Below are 13,951 nucleotides of genomic sequence, written 5' to 3' on the forward strand. Positions count from 1 at the left end.
TGAGCCGCTGCTGAAAAATCGCGATCTGATCACGAAACACATGTTCCCGCAGAGTCAGAATGTCTTGCTCAAAATTCCAACTCAAAGAACTGAGGGCCGTGATCTGATGTAGATGAGAATCACCTTCCCAAACAGAAAGTGAAAACCCTAAATAAGAAAACGATGAAGGAAAAGCCATGTTAACAGCTATAGGAATATGATCATCGTTTCATCTAAAATCAACCCCTTTAATCGACCCTTTTAAAAGTACAGCAAAACTGCAAAGGAAAGAAAGGAGTTTCAACCACACCCCTAATTCATCACTTTCGGAAGAAACGTGCAACTCATCAATTGACACGAGTTTGCGACGAAATCAACGAGTCCGTAGATGAAGCAAGTGCGCAATCGCTCGGGGCAAGCTTTGCCCCAACAGCAAAAACTCATAAAATTTAGGCCAATCAGCAAGGACATGTAAAAGCCCTAATCCACTATCGTAGATAGATCCACGCACAGAGAGAGACCTGCTTGAATTTTGAAGAGGCATGACTGAGAGTGAGCATCGTGAGCAAGGTTGCGAGAGTCGTGAGAGAGTGAGCAGTGAGTGAGTGACAGAGTGAGCGTCATGAGTCCGTGAGAGGCGTGAGTGAAGAAATGGGCTCAATTAGGGTTTACAACGTGGGAGAGTGAAGAATGGGCTAGGGTTTTCAGTTTTGTAATAAGAACAAAAAAAATCGGTCCAGTTGAGGTAATCCGAGCGGGTGGGTCCACACCTAAAATCGAGAATCGGACTGATATTCACTGGTTCCAAATTTTAGGAACTGAGAACTGAACCGGTTCTTACGAGAACCATTTAGAATCGGCCGGTTCGATCCGGTTCTTTTGCTCGGGGACCATCACTTCCAACTTTATCACTTCCCAACCTAAAAAAATAAACTTAGTAGAAAATGTCTAGTCATTGGATATAGGCAAGACCGAAGTACAGAAAATGACGTATCCAAAAAATCTTTTTGTTTTATTATATGGCAAATACACAGATCGAAACCAACGATATATGCACGAATAACAAAGAGATGAGCACGACAAAGAATGAGCGAAAACCAACGTTTTGCAAAGATTAATGAAGTGAAAGAAAACAAATTGATGAAAAGGAGAAAAAGCAACGAAAAATAGGGAGTTTCAATAAAGAAGGCAGGAGGCTGATGATGAAATAACAAGTCTTGGAGGTGGGGTTTTTGACCACCTTTTGCTTTTGCTCCTCTCTTTCTCCTTCATTCGCTGCTGCGGCTGAACAATTCCAAATCCTCTCTCTCTCTCTCTCTCTCTGCTCGCTTTAGTTTTTCTTTCTTTATTTTGTCTTTTGTTTTCTGAGCCTGAGTACACAAAGAACAGAGAGAGAGAGAGATCTGGCGTCCATTCTCTCGGGGAAGGGTAAAGATGGAGGACGCGAACTGTAAAGAAAGAAGGAGAGAGAGAGAAGTTGGGCTGATTCGATTCTTTTGCCTTGGGAATCGCCTCCATGCATGACGACCACGACCAACTTCGCACTCTTCCTTTTCTTTTCTCACTCCATGCTCAGTTACGTGTGTGATCGATGATTCACCCCCTTCTCCCTTTTTCGGTTCTTTCCCTTGTTTTCACGATTAAGAATTTTCTTTTTCGACACGAGACGACAGGATAAAAGGCCTAATATCCTTTAAAAAAAAATCTCTGATCTTACATTTTCTTTTTATGAAATCTTGATATCGCGCAACTCTTGTCGAGGCACGACAGGATCGTGCAACAGCCCTCGCCGTGGCTCAACGAGGAAGGATGAATCTAGCTTCTTTGGATTTCATTCATTATGAAGGACTATCGTAAGGATGTATTATTTTATGGGAAGTGTGCTCCTCTAGTCCTAAGCTTGGTAAATAACGCCGCGGGCCCATTTTGTCGAGATAAACAAGACATATTCTATCATAATTCGTTCCTATATTAGTAGTTGAAAATACTTTACACAAACAGCTTCTATACGCATTTGAGGATCGTAACTAATCGCTTTCTTGCTAACCATCAAATCATAGGCAAATAAAGCCGTTCGTAGAAGATTCTTTTTACACCGATGTTATGTGGTACAATTGCCCTCATTTTAACAAGACACGTCTTTGGAAATACATGGAATCAAGTCGAGGCGCGAACATGACTTGCCTGATTAAAGTTCTCTCGACGTGAGTCGAATCCAAGCAAATTTGCAGGATGCGTGTGTGGTGCCTTGATTTGCCATTTAGCTTTTAAGTTTATCGATGCGGAGTGATGTTCTTCCAACTTAGCAGTTCCCTTAAATCATCATCTTGGTACTTCAATCAAGAGGAGGCAAGCGCAAGCACTACTTAGATAGGCTGGCTCAACAAGGCTAAAAAGAAACTCAATACCATATGGATGGACACCACAAAGAATTTGGCCCATCAATCCTTTATCATGTAATACATGATGTATGATTTTGACAAATTAATCTAAAGGCCTTGGCCGACCTCTAAGCAAGCGGAATGAAACAAAGAAGAAATTACAATTTCCCTAGAAATCGTCTATGGACGACAATACGATATGGGAAAAACGTTACAATAGAAACATGAGACGAGAAATATATCAATAATATGGCTTAGGGGCGAGAGAAGTTCAAACTCTCGAGGCGGGGTTGTTGGCGGGGTAGCTGGGATTATTGGGAGGGTTGACGGTTTTGGCGGCATCGGCGGCGTCGGCATTATTGTTCATTCCCAAAGTGCTCTTCACTGCTTCAGCTGCCCCTTGTGCCATGCTCTTCACTTGCTCTCCAGTCTACATTTCAATGCCATATTAGGTTCTTAATTCAATCACCAACTAATGCCAAACTAATATCATGTCGTACGAGATGATTTAATACATGTGAATGTGATCCTCATCAAGTCGTGCCGTGAAACCAGAAGCCGCAGCTAACAAGGAAATACTAACAACGGTGTGCGATTCTGTCACGGGAATGACATTCGAGCCTTGGCGAAGCGCCCGCTTTTTCAAAATTCAAGAGGCAAAAGTGAAGTTTCTAAAGGGTGAACTCGCCTGGTGAAGGAAAGTGGTGGCCTGGCCTTTGAGGTCATAGCCAGAGTTTGGGGTGGTGCCAGAGATCCTGTCCATGGTTGCCTGGTACTGGTTGGACGCATGGTCCATGCACTCCTCTTTCTTCATCTGCTTAAACAACCCCAAAAAAACTTATCTAAGTTGATAAAGTTCGCCATATCTAAGCGCCTCCTGTTAAGACACTGCAATGGCGATGGTATGCATATGATATAGTAACAGACCTGAGCTTGACCCGTCATTTCGCCTGCCTTGTATCCAATGTTCTGACCTTGGTTTGCCATCTTCTTCTTGATTTACGTGTTGTGGTTAGAATTTGAGACTGAGTTTGTATCGAGAATCACAGGAGGTTGTGCTTCCACGGCGTTTGTGAAATTTATAGCTTGCGTGCACACCATTTTCGCCCCCATACTCTGTCCAATACGTACGGATGTTTGGACACATGCCGGATGATGAATGTTTAAAGTTCCATTTGACCTGGGCTGCGAGTTTGAAGGATTCAAACTTCAAACTCGCTCGGAGTCTAGGGACGAAAATAGCATGAGACTAAAAATCGAAAATAAAGGTATTTTGAAAAAGAAGACGGTTCAAATCCTTGTGTTTGGCAGTTTGGATTTGAATATGGATAGGATAACATATTATCCTATTTGATGTTTGACGACGTTCTCAGGACTGGAGAAATTTGTATAAAATGCTAGATAAGAAATCCGGGACGGGTGGGACAAACCTATATTAGATAGAAAAAGTTAAAAGAAATAACTTAGCATATCCTATTATCTCTTAACAATGGAGAGATGAAGTGACCACATTCGGATATCACTTCGTTGGCCATTGTGCGAGGACCACCACCACCACAGTTGATCATTGTCACTTCTTACCATTGCACAATCGTTGTTGCTTCCAACCGCCAACGATCGTTATTGTTATCGCCAGCTAGCCGATTGTGTTACGACGATTAAGGGTGAAAAGGAGAATGAAGACGATTGTTGTCACCTCCGATCATGGGCCGATTTGCAAGCTGCTAGATTCGGAGTTCTTGAATAGCGTGGCTTTGTTCTAGTTGCTCACCAACGAGCTTCTCACTGAAATCGCTATTTATTGAAGGGAGACAAAGTTATACCGTTCGGGTTGTGTTCCCTTTTTGGGTGGTCTAGTTTGGTCTTTGCGAATTGTTTTTTCAGCAGTGTTGTTGCTTCTATGAGAAGTTAGGATAGGACTGACTTCATTGCATGGAGTTCTACTAAAGGCTTCCCAAAGTGAGGACTATTTTCGAGTAGATGAGAAGATCTTGATAGAGGTTTCTGCACCCAGATCACACAAACAAAAGGATACCACAATTTCGCGTCTTTTTTTGTATTTCCTTCTGGGTACCCTTGTTTTGGTGCCAATCTGCATCGGGGTAATCGAAAGATGCTCTTTTGGAGGTCCTGGAGTTTGCAATATAGTGACGACCCAAGTGGAAGACTAGGTTTCCAATCAAAAGGCAAACCCGAGTCGATCCCTTCGAGCTCTCTACCTCTCCGTCTCTGTGACGTAGATAGGGGGTCGCTACCCTTGTGCAAGGTTTGCATAGACAACGGCGGCCACAAGGAATACGATCGATAGGGTGGCGGATGAGACAGTGGGACTCGGGGCACTACAGGGAGTATCAGAAGTGGAGGGTAGAGGCTGAAGCAGCTGGATCGGACGGGGTATTTTCAAAGATTTTCGATCCTATCTTAGGTTTGCACCGAACGTACGATGGGTTTTCTACAATTGGCCATAGGCTTGAGCCCAACAAGCTCGGCCCACCCAGGCCCGATTCGACGCTTCGGCCCACTTATTCTTCATGCCCATTTGCACGGGACTTTCGTATTTCGGCCATCTTGACCGTTCATTTAAAAGGAAAGAAGGACAACCGTGTGATCAAATAAAAGCAATTTTATCGACAATCCATTGTCTCGATTTTCAAGGAGATTTCGTCAGAAATAAATTTTTTTTTTTCAATGAAAAACTTGCCGCCGATTGATTTAACGGGAATTACCTTTTTTGTTAAAAAATTACTGAACACTAACGAATTTCGCTAAATTAGTTGGCTTATATTTACTTATAGGATAAAAAGCTGCTAACCACTCTTTGGAATTACTAATAGCTATTGAGAGAAAGCTCGCCTTTGCAATTTTGAAACTATAAAGGATGTGGAAAAAGCCACAACGACTTCGGATCGTTTAAAATTACAGTTTGGCGGGAAAGTCAAAAGTTACCGAACCAAGAGAACATTTGGCTTTCTTGTCGAGACTTTTGATTTTACCGTCAATATAAATGACTTAAAAGTGTTCAATAAGTACTTAATCTTCTGTGCATTCACTAGTAAATAGAACTCTGTTTCGATGGAGTACTCAAACATGAATTTTTGAACTGAATTGACCATAACAAAGAACCCATTTAAGCCGCGGTAGCGTAACATGATCTAATAGGACAAAATGCATTATGCATTTTTATATAGGTATATTTCTTCAGCTAGAACTTCACACTAAGCACGGTACATTCTGAAACTTATTAATGACTTCAAAACATACTGTCTGCACACCCCGTGAGCCTTAAGAACGTACAGGAGCAATTTCTGTGAAGTCTGCATATGCTTATTCCAGAAAACAAGGAATTCGAGATCCTTCTTCATTCACAGTTTATTGGTTGTAGTGTGCAGAAGGTAATTTGGAAATTAGTATGTCCTCCAAATATCAGAAATTTATCATGGCGAGCTATGAATGATGTTTTGGCAACTAATGGGAATCCGTTCTAGAGAGAGGTTAAGCAGATCTGTGGGATAACTGAATCAGTAGAGCACATTTCGTTCCCAAGTCGGTGGAGCAGATGCGTTTGGACTGGAAGCTTGGGAGTGGACATGATTTCGACCGTGGCTAGGTGGGTTGATGCAGATTACAGAAGAATTGAAGATGCTGCTTAGTTGGAGGTAGCAGTAGGATGGTGCTTGCATTTGTGGAGAGCCTTGAAAGGGTTGAAGCTTTTGCCAGTATAAGCTTGAGGAGAGTAGAACAGAGATTGAGACTGATTCTTTGATTGTTGTCATCTGTTGTGTGACTTTGAGGACTGATCGAAATTCGAGATTTGAACCTGTGATGACGACGCAAAGACGATGAAGACAGAGTTTGAAGTGCTGTGTAGAGACAATAGATGGATCATGTAACAAGTATCGATTAGGTCGCTCATCAAGTTTGTCAAAGGGGTCGATACAGGAAATTGACTTGTTGATGCACCGAATGCTTAAGACTTGTTTTCTGTTGGGCTGATAGAAGGCTAATTGTTTGGTAATGCTGTTGGAATCCATTGAGTACAGTTTTGTGACAATAAGGGATTGCTGCTATTGGCTTGTATGTTGTTATATGCATACAAGATTTCTTTAGTAAAAAAGTTCTTGACTACGGTATATTGTGCCGCTGTAAAAGATGTTTTACTTAATGATTTGGAGAATTGCTTTATGACGGGACCAGTTTTCGACTTCAATTCAAGTTTCTTGACAGATCCAGAGAGTTATCACTCATCAGTAAATGATTCTTCCATGACAGGGCGCTAGTTCCGGATGTATCATGGTCGACTGAAAGATGTTCCGACTCATTTCCAGCTACGTTCACCAAGTATCATTGTTACCCAAAAGTTCATGTGCCTTCACTGAGATTCTCTTTTGAAAAAAATAATCTAGAAAGAAAACCATTATTCAGATGCGGAGGGCAAGTAGGCCAGTTTCTTCAAGATTGTGATTGCGTGAGAAATAGAAGATGCTTCATTAGTGAATACTGCACGAACACTTGAGAACTTTTAATTCCAGAGCAAGGCACAAGAAAATGTAAAGAGTGACTATTCTCTACTTACTACTCTCTCTCTCTCTCTCTCTCTCTCTCTCTCTCTGTGCGAACTAACACTGAGAATTCACTCTGAAATTAAGAACGAGATCCGTCGAGCCCCAGCCTCGCAGTGATCCAATTGGAGAGATCGCTCATCTCCCTAGGCACCGTGTAGTGGCCAATCCTGCAGATTTGAGACGTACGTTTGAAAGGTTATACTTATATATGACATCTTAATTTGTTAAGATTTTCACGTCTGAAGGATCAAGAAACGAAAGCCAGACCCGTCAAAGGATTTGAACGTAAGATAGCGGAATCCCGCAGAGCTCAAGTAGCGAGCCGACCTCTCTCCATAGTTATAGGGCACTAAGTCATCACCTGCAGCAATAGTACTTGTGTGGGTCAAGCTGCCATTAAGCATTGAGCAGGACTCAATTTTGTCTTGGCATAGCAAAAGAAACGGGGCTCAAAATTGTTGGCATTTACTGAATTAGACGGAAACATAGACTGTGCTACTTACATGTTCCATGATAAAGCAAAATTGGCAAGAATGCAGCTCTTCTTGCAGCCTCACTGGAGCCTTCAATCTTACTTCTCAAACTCCTGCACAGTCGAAAGCCTTTCAGTCATCTGAATCTGGTCATTCAACAAATAGTCTCGGTTCATGCTAATTCCTTCTGACAGTACACAAGTTTCATTTGAGGTTCAAATTCTCGGTCTACACAAAAAATAACCTTAAGTATTTTCTCGGAAAGTTGACTGAAAATCAAGCAAGAATTGTTTTGTCAGTCATAGTACTTGATACAGCAACTTGTAAGCTGCATCTCAATCGATTTACCGTTGCAACATTCTCATTCTTCAAGAGGGGAAAATGCTTTAGAAGAATTAAAAATCACTTCAAAAGAGTCTGAATAACGGTAAACTTAATCTTTTCTTATAATATTGTAGACTTCTAATCTGATTCAGGGAAAGATGCTCAAGAATTAATCACCTTGAAGCAGGGAGCCAGCCGCTGAGACTAACCACTGCCCTTAAGTTGACAGGGTAAGGATAGCCATTTCCGTATTTACCCAATGCCCAACAAACTGCCGAGTAGAGGGCTGTTGCCGCACCCATACTGAATCCTCCAATCCCCACTTTAACTGCCAATAAACAGTGCGATTGAATTCAAGACTAAACAAATTATGGTCCCTTCATCTACTATAAATTTCAAGAGACAATAACTACAATTCTATCTCCTCAGAAGAAAGGGCCTATGGCTTTAGTCTAGTCAAGTACGAATTAAGATAGGATAGCTCAAGGAATGTATGAAGCTATGAGCCGATCAACTTCATTCTCTCATTCCCTCTTTTATTTATCGTTGAGCACAATGTCACAAATAATGGCGGAGCCTAGCTTACGAAACAATCCTTGGACACTGGCACCTTTTACTAGCATATATAGTGCCAAGGACAACAATAAGGTCTTGACTTGGATCGAGAAAAGAGCTCTTGAGCTTGGTAAATTGTAAGGCCAACACAAGGTCATATGTACGAAAACTTGCCATCTTTTCAAGCTTCTTCTTACCGTCAGCTGGTTCGGTTGACAACAAGTTTGCAATGTGTGCTGCTGAAGCATCCAAATTTTCCCAATCATCCGGACCATCTTCCGAAAGATCTCCAACATCAAACCCTAAAGCAATAACAAATGAAAAAGTTAGCGAGATAACAACAGTAGTCTCTAAACATACTACAGAAATATAAGGAGCGAAGCAAAATATGCCGATAATCTTACATGCAGTGCAGGAAAATCCCCCTAGCAACGTCACGGGACGAGTAGGAGCAGTAGGACAAATCCACTTTATCTGTTTTATCGCAATTTGAAGCAAAAAAATGACAAGTTTGCATAAGAAGAGCTAGAATAGGATGTGTAAACTCATAAATAATAGATGGCTTTTCATGCTTACATTTGGAAGAGGAAGTGAGTCCAAAACCTGGGACCAGCTGCCACCAAACAAAGTAATACGTGAGACTCCACCTCTGCTTGTAGCTCATGACTCATAGTACTCATTGGTAAACTGATTTTTCTTTTTTCTAAATCAGCCAGCATATGCAGTAGCAGCAGCAACTTCTTGAAGCTCAGAGAAGGCATATATTCTTAACTAAAGAACCAGTTTATTAACTTATGTTATTAGATTTCGTTTTTAACCTGAGTATTGAGCTTACACAACATAATAGTAGCATGAAGAAAACACGGCCACAAAAACTAACCAGACAAGAAATTGTAAGTGCAGTTTATTTTTATATCATGATTAGTATACTAATGTTTGAACTATTGAAACAAAAAAGAAAAGAAAAAGAACACAAAACTTGTTATGTCAAGCATCATCTTTCAAGAATGTCGCATGTGATCCTGCTATTATGTGAAAGTCAACTGAATTGGTGGATGGTGGTCCCTCCATTAGTAGAGCATATACTTGGCTTATGAGTCATGTTTTTTTCTCAATTAAGCTCAACTTGAAATGAGACAAGACAAGAAACCAGAATAAATCATTCTCCCAAGATAAAAGATATACTCGAAAAATGTCCTGCTCTTTGCTCTGTATGATGATGAGTGCCGATGAGATTCCCCTTCAAAAGCAAAACTAATGAAACTTGAACATCATGTATGGACCACCTGCACCCCAAAATGATATCGTGCAATTTCTTAAGAAATTGACATTTTCACATTCTCTTTTGCCCTTTCTAGTTTTTGGAGGCAAAAGTCCACCATCTCGTAGTCTCTCTCTTGTCATAGAAATCCAAGTGTAGTATACTTTTTAGTAAATATAGTGGCCAAAATTTTATCGAACGCTTCCTATGCTATCACTTCATGGAAGATTCGCAATAAGTCTCACTGACAATGCACGGTCCAAGACAACCACGAGATGTTCAGAAACGAAGCTTGCAGATTCAATAGGAAATTCGTCTTGATCACTTCAGACAGAAAATAACTGAGAACTAGATGTAATGCGCAGAATGATCATACTTTTTTTCTCGTGGAAACTGATGCTGTCCTTACATTCGCCACGACAGTTCTCAGAAAAACCAAAGAATCCGTGTAGTACAATGAGCAGACATCAATAGACTTACTGTTAGCTACTCAAGAACAAATAGTACCTAGAGCCATTATCGCCGAGGCCATGCAGCCAAACAATTGTTGCCTGGTGTCTCCCTTTCGGCCTCACCACATAGGTCCTCCCGAATTCCAATGTCCTTCTTGAACTTCTGCTACCTGAACTTGGTTCCAAAACACTGGTGAATACTCAGAGAAAGAAAACAACCAAAGGACGAATAAACAGGATAGCGCACTAAGAAATGCATACATGAGTTTGGTCATAATTGATGAAACCAATTACGTAGTTTAAAAGAAAACTCATCACAAATAAAATGTTTTCAATAGAAAAAATGTGGTAGAAGAGTGACAAAAACAAACCAGAGCTCACTGATTGAGGGGGATAGCTCATCCCTGTGGTTCAGGAGGTATTGCACTCAATAGTGCAGTGGAATGCAGCGACTGCTAAGTGCTATAAGCAATACTTGGGAAGATATTGAGTATTTATAACCAAGTGGGGGTGGTGTGGAAAAAGGAATATAACCTATGAATATGCATTGGCTATTGTTTTTGAGTAATGAATGTGTGCACACCAGCTGCACACATTGCCAAGAAATATTGCAAGAGGCATCCATGGAAAGGAGAGGAAAAGACAGGTAAAAAAGAAGGATATCTTTTGAGCACACAACACACACACACTCAAGAGAGAATCAAATCACAAACCCAGAAGAATGACAAAAATAAAAACAACAAACAAGCACTCAATCAGCAATCCAGCTACCTGATTTTGATTGCAACCGTTGAGGGAATCTTATGCTTGGAGGCAGTGGCCGAAAAAATAAAAGCAAAACCAGCCACAAGCTACCCAAGAATAACTGCTTAAAAAGCATTATGAAAAAAGATGATGCTCAAGACATATATCTTTTCTTCCCAATCATTGGTTTATGAATTTGTGATGATTCAGGTCCTTGCTACCATCCCACTGTCCTGTCAGGACAGGAAGACTAGTTGGCATAATTACTGTAGGATTTTTTGTTTTACAATTTCTACACCAGCAGTGAAAAGTGTAACGACCCGGTCCAACAAGGGCGGAGAGTGGTCGCCGGGGTCCGAGGACCTGGACAAGGAGTGGCTTCCGGCAGGCTTCTAGGATGGCAAGGGATTGCATTGCTCTTGTCCCACATTGCTTAGGGAGTGAGATCTTGGTGAGTTTATAAGGCTTGGCCCCTAACCCTTGTGTAACGCGTTTTAAAACCGTGAGGACTTAGTGTCTAAAGCGGACAATATTACACAAGGAGTGACGCAGCGAAAGCGTGGTGGGGCCGAGGTCCTTACAAATGGTATCAGAGTGGACGCTGTGCTCGAAGGAGGGGAGAATGTAACGACCTGGTCCGACGAGGGCGGGGAGTGGTCGCCGTGTCCGAGGACCTGAACAAGGAGCGGCTTCCGGCAGGCTTCTAGGATGGCAAGGGATTGCATTGCTCTTGTCCCACATTGCTTACGGAGTGAGATCTTGGTGAGTTTATAAGGCTTGGCCCCTAACCCTTGTGTAACGGGTTTTAAAACCGTGAGGACTTAGTGTCTAAAGCGGATAATATTACACAAGGAGTGACGCAGCGGAAGCATGGTGGGGCCAAGGTCCTTACAAAAAGTGTTTTCCCCATGAACTGATGTGGGTGCATTATGGTGTTGCTACATATTCATATTGATGTATATGTAAATGTGAGAGTCGATGAGCACCCTTACAGAACACTCATCAGGTGTTTTTTACGAGAACTCACTCCTCATATATACTTCCTTTGTAAACTAATCTATTCTACCAAATTTTTCAGTGACTCATAGACACTGAACATTAACATTGTGGCAATACATTTATCTCCTTAATAACGTGTAATTGTGACCGGTAGGAAGTCAACTATTTCTTGCTTAAAAGATCATCATGAGCAAAACTCTATTTAGCAAACGTGTCTGTCATTTATTCTCGGTACTTCAAGAAATAACTATTTCCGTAGATAGTATATTTCAAGTTGTTATAAAACCTGTTGAATGAACGAATGAGTACCCATTCGTTAAGAACGTCTTAAGTTTAGATTAAACTGACCCGAATGATTGATTATGAATGATAATACATAACACAGACATAATATGCACAATCAGTGGATATAGCATTGCAGACGCCACCGAGATGATCAGCTCCTAGGTCAAAAAAGATAAATAAAACACTGTTACATTCACGAAATGTTAATTATTTTCACGCAAGATGACATTACAGTATGACATGGACTGAACTAGGTGGCAAGACAACAGAAGGAATGGACTTGGAGCACATTCTTCATTTCAGATGCTTCTATATATATTACAATAGGGATTACGGGAAAAGACAAAACACATGTATTTCTCAACTATAACAAATTTAAAAAGGTGTCATTTGTCCAATCCTTAGGGCAAGAAAATGATCACCACACTGGTGAAATGATGTGAGATGCATGACTAGCTTCTTGAAATGGCAATCTTTGCCATGCATAACCAATGAAGGAATCCATGAGGGCCATTAAACTATTAGGGTTTGGGTGTGCGTATTTATTCTTGTGATGTCTACTCATACATGTCGAATATGCTTGCCCAGAAGTAACCTTGATTTTAATGCGCATGACACCCAGCAAAAAGAATATGGACCTTTTCTCACTTACTTTCTTTTGGGTAAAAATACCGCACTCACTTACTGTTGCTTGGTTGTCATTCTTCCTCTTTGAAATCCTTCATTTGGATAGTTTGATTTCTAGGGTCTCGATGAATGAATTGCATAGAATATCCAAAATTTTGGACTTTCTATTTTGTCCCAAATTATGTGAATCTAACTCAAAATTCTGAGCGTAAAAAAAGGAAAAAAAACTCAAAGTTTAGTGTAAGCAATATTCTCTATCAACCGCATTTAAATATATCGGCTTGATGGTCTTATAAACTTTTTTTCCCTTCGACCCAATAACTCATAAAATTTTTGGTTTTGACATAATTATTAGAGTCTCAATTCATTTCTTCGCACCCATTTCAATTTAAACTTTGGATCTTTTATAAACAATCTTATCAAAAAAAGTTCACATCTTGCAAAAATTTTCTCTTTTCATATACTAGTTCCTTTGCATGCACAGATGCGCTTTGTGCGTGCCTGATTTGAGATTTATCCGTATAATTCTTAGAGGAGAATTTTTTCCGCAGATTGAGAACATTTTTAACGTCAATTGGCTTCTTTCATCACCGGCTTTGCGGCGAGATCTAGAGCTGGAGGGCCTTAGGCCACTTCATATATTCAGCAGCATTTGTACTGCTTAAGAATTCTCATCTATGATTTCGTATGAAGTGGACACACGCGAAAAGAACATCAGATGTCTATTAGCGTATTAACTGACAAATCTTAAGCAGGGGCTGGGGGCTAAATGCATGGTCCAGTAAGGACCATATCTGATTCCTTTCCCTTTGCGATCGTGCCCTGAAGTACTACCGAAGAAAGATGAATTGAATACATGATAAAAAGGGTTCAGATCATCAGCATTCAGCAGCCACCATCCTACGCAAATGCGGACCCTTATCGCATCATTTTTTAGATATGATATCCTGTGTCTTGTGTTCGGCACTGTCCGCTGATATTGTCAAACCATGGCAACATGATAAAGTGGTTCCACCAAATGGAAGGAAAGCGTAGCTTCCATGAGATGAATTTCTCGAGGTCGCAGCCTCTCGGCCAGTTGAAATGCTGGAGACATGAATGTCAGTAGTGGGTGCACATGACGATCCACCACGTCTTGTTTCCTAGGCTGCAAGTGCAAGGGTACCTTGATTGGTGGACATGGTGGACTCATTTTCCCTTAGGAAAAAGTCTGGTTCGTTTCCACTTAAAAATAAGGAAAAGCCACTTTCTAACTTTAACTTGTAAAAATTTATAACTGTTACCCGAATTCTCTTAAAAAAACAATTGT

The 13,951-nt window shown here is 40.9% G+C and overlaps 2 protein-coding genes across 2 annotated transcripts; both read right to left on the reverse strand.

Moving 5' to 3' along the window:
* Nucleotides 1-2,369: 2,369 nt before the first annotated feature.
* LOC115678292 (late embryogenesis abundant protein 2) lies at nucleotides 2,370-3,445 on the reverse strand. Its single transcript, XM_030601636.2, has 3 exons — nucleotides 3,288-3,445; nucleotides 3,049-3,174; nucleotides 2,370-2,790 (listed from the first exon to the last, which is right to left on the reverse strand). Exons 1-3 carry the CDS (start codon nucleotides 3,345-3,347, stop codon nucleotides 2,632-2,634), a joined length of 345 nt encoding a protein of 114 aa, XP_030457496.1. The 5' UTR covers nucleotides 3,348-3,445; the 3' UTR covers nucleotides 2,370-2,631.
* A 3,376-nt stretch (nucleotides 3,446-6,821) lies between these two features.
* On the reverse strand, nucleotides 6,822-10,467 carry LOC115678470 (uncharacterized). The gene is made up of 9 exons (XM_030601871.2): nucleotides 10,359-10,467; nucleotides 10,043-10,157; nucleotides 8,851-8,887; nucleotides 8,679-8,748; nucleotides 8,472-8,576; nucleotides 7,897-8,047; nucleotides 7,426-7,508; nucleotides 7,190-7,283; nucleotides 6,822-7,089 (listed from the first exon to the last, which is right to left on the reverse strand). The coding sequence occupies exons 1-9, from the start codon at nucleotides 10,387-10,389 to the stop codon at nucleotides 7,002-7,004; spliced, it is 774 nt and encodes a 257-aa protein (XP_030457731.1). The 5' UTR covers nucleotides 10,390-10,467; the 3' UTR covers nucleotides 6,822-7,001.
* Between the last annotated feature and the right edge of the window lie 3,484 nt (nucleotides 10,468-13,951).

Source organism: Syzygium oleosum, unplaced genomic scaffold, assembly GCF_021117445.2.
Source record: "Syzygium oleosum isolate NSW1041296 unplaced genomic scaffold, Sole_v2.1 Sole_v2.05, whole genome shotgun sequence".
Taxonomy (NCBI): domain Eukaryota; kingdom Viridiplantae; phylum Streptophyta; class Magnoliopsida; order Myrtales; family Myrtaceae; genus Syzygium; species Syzygium oleosum.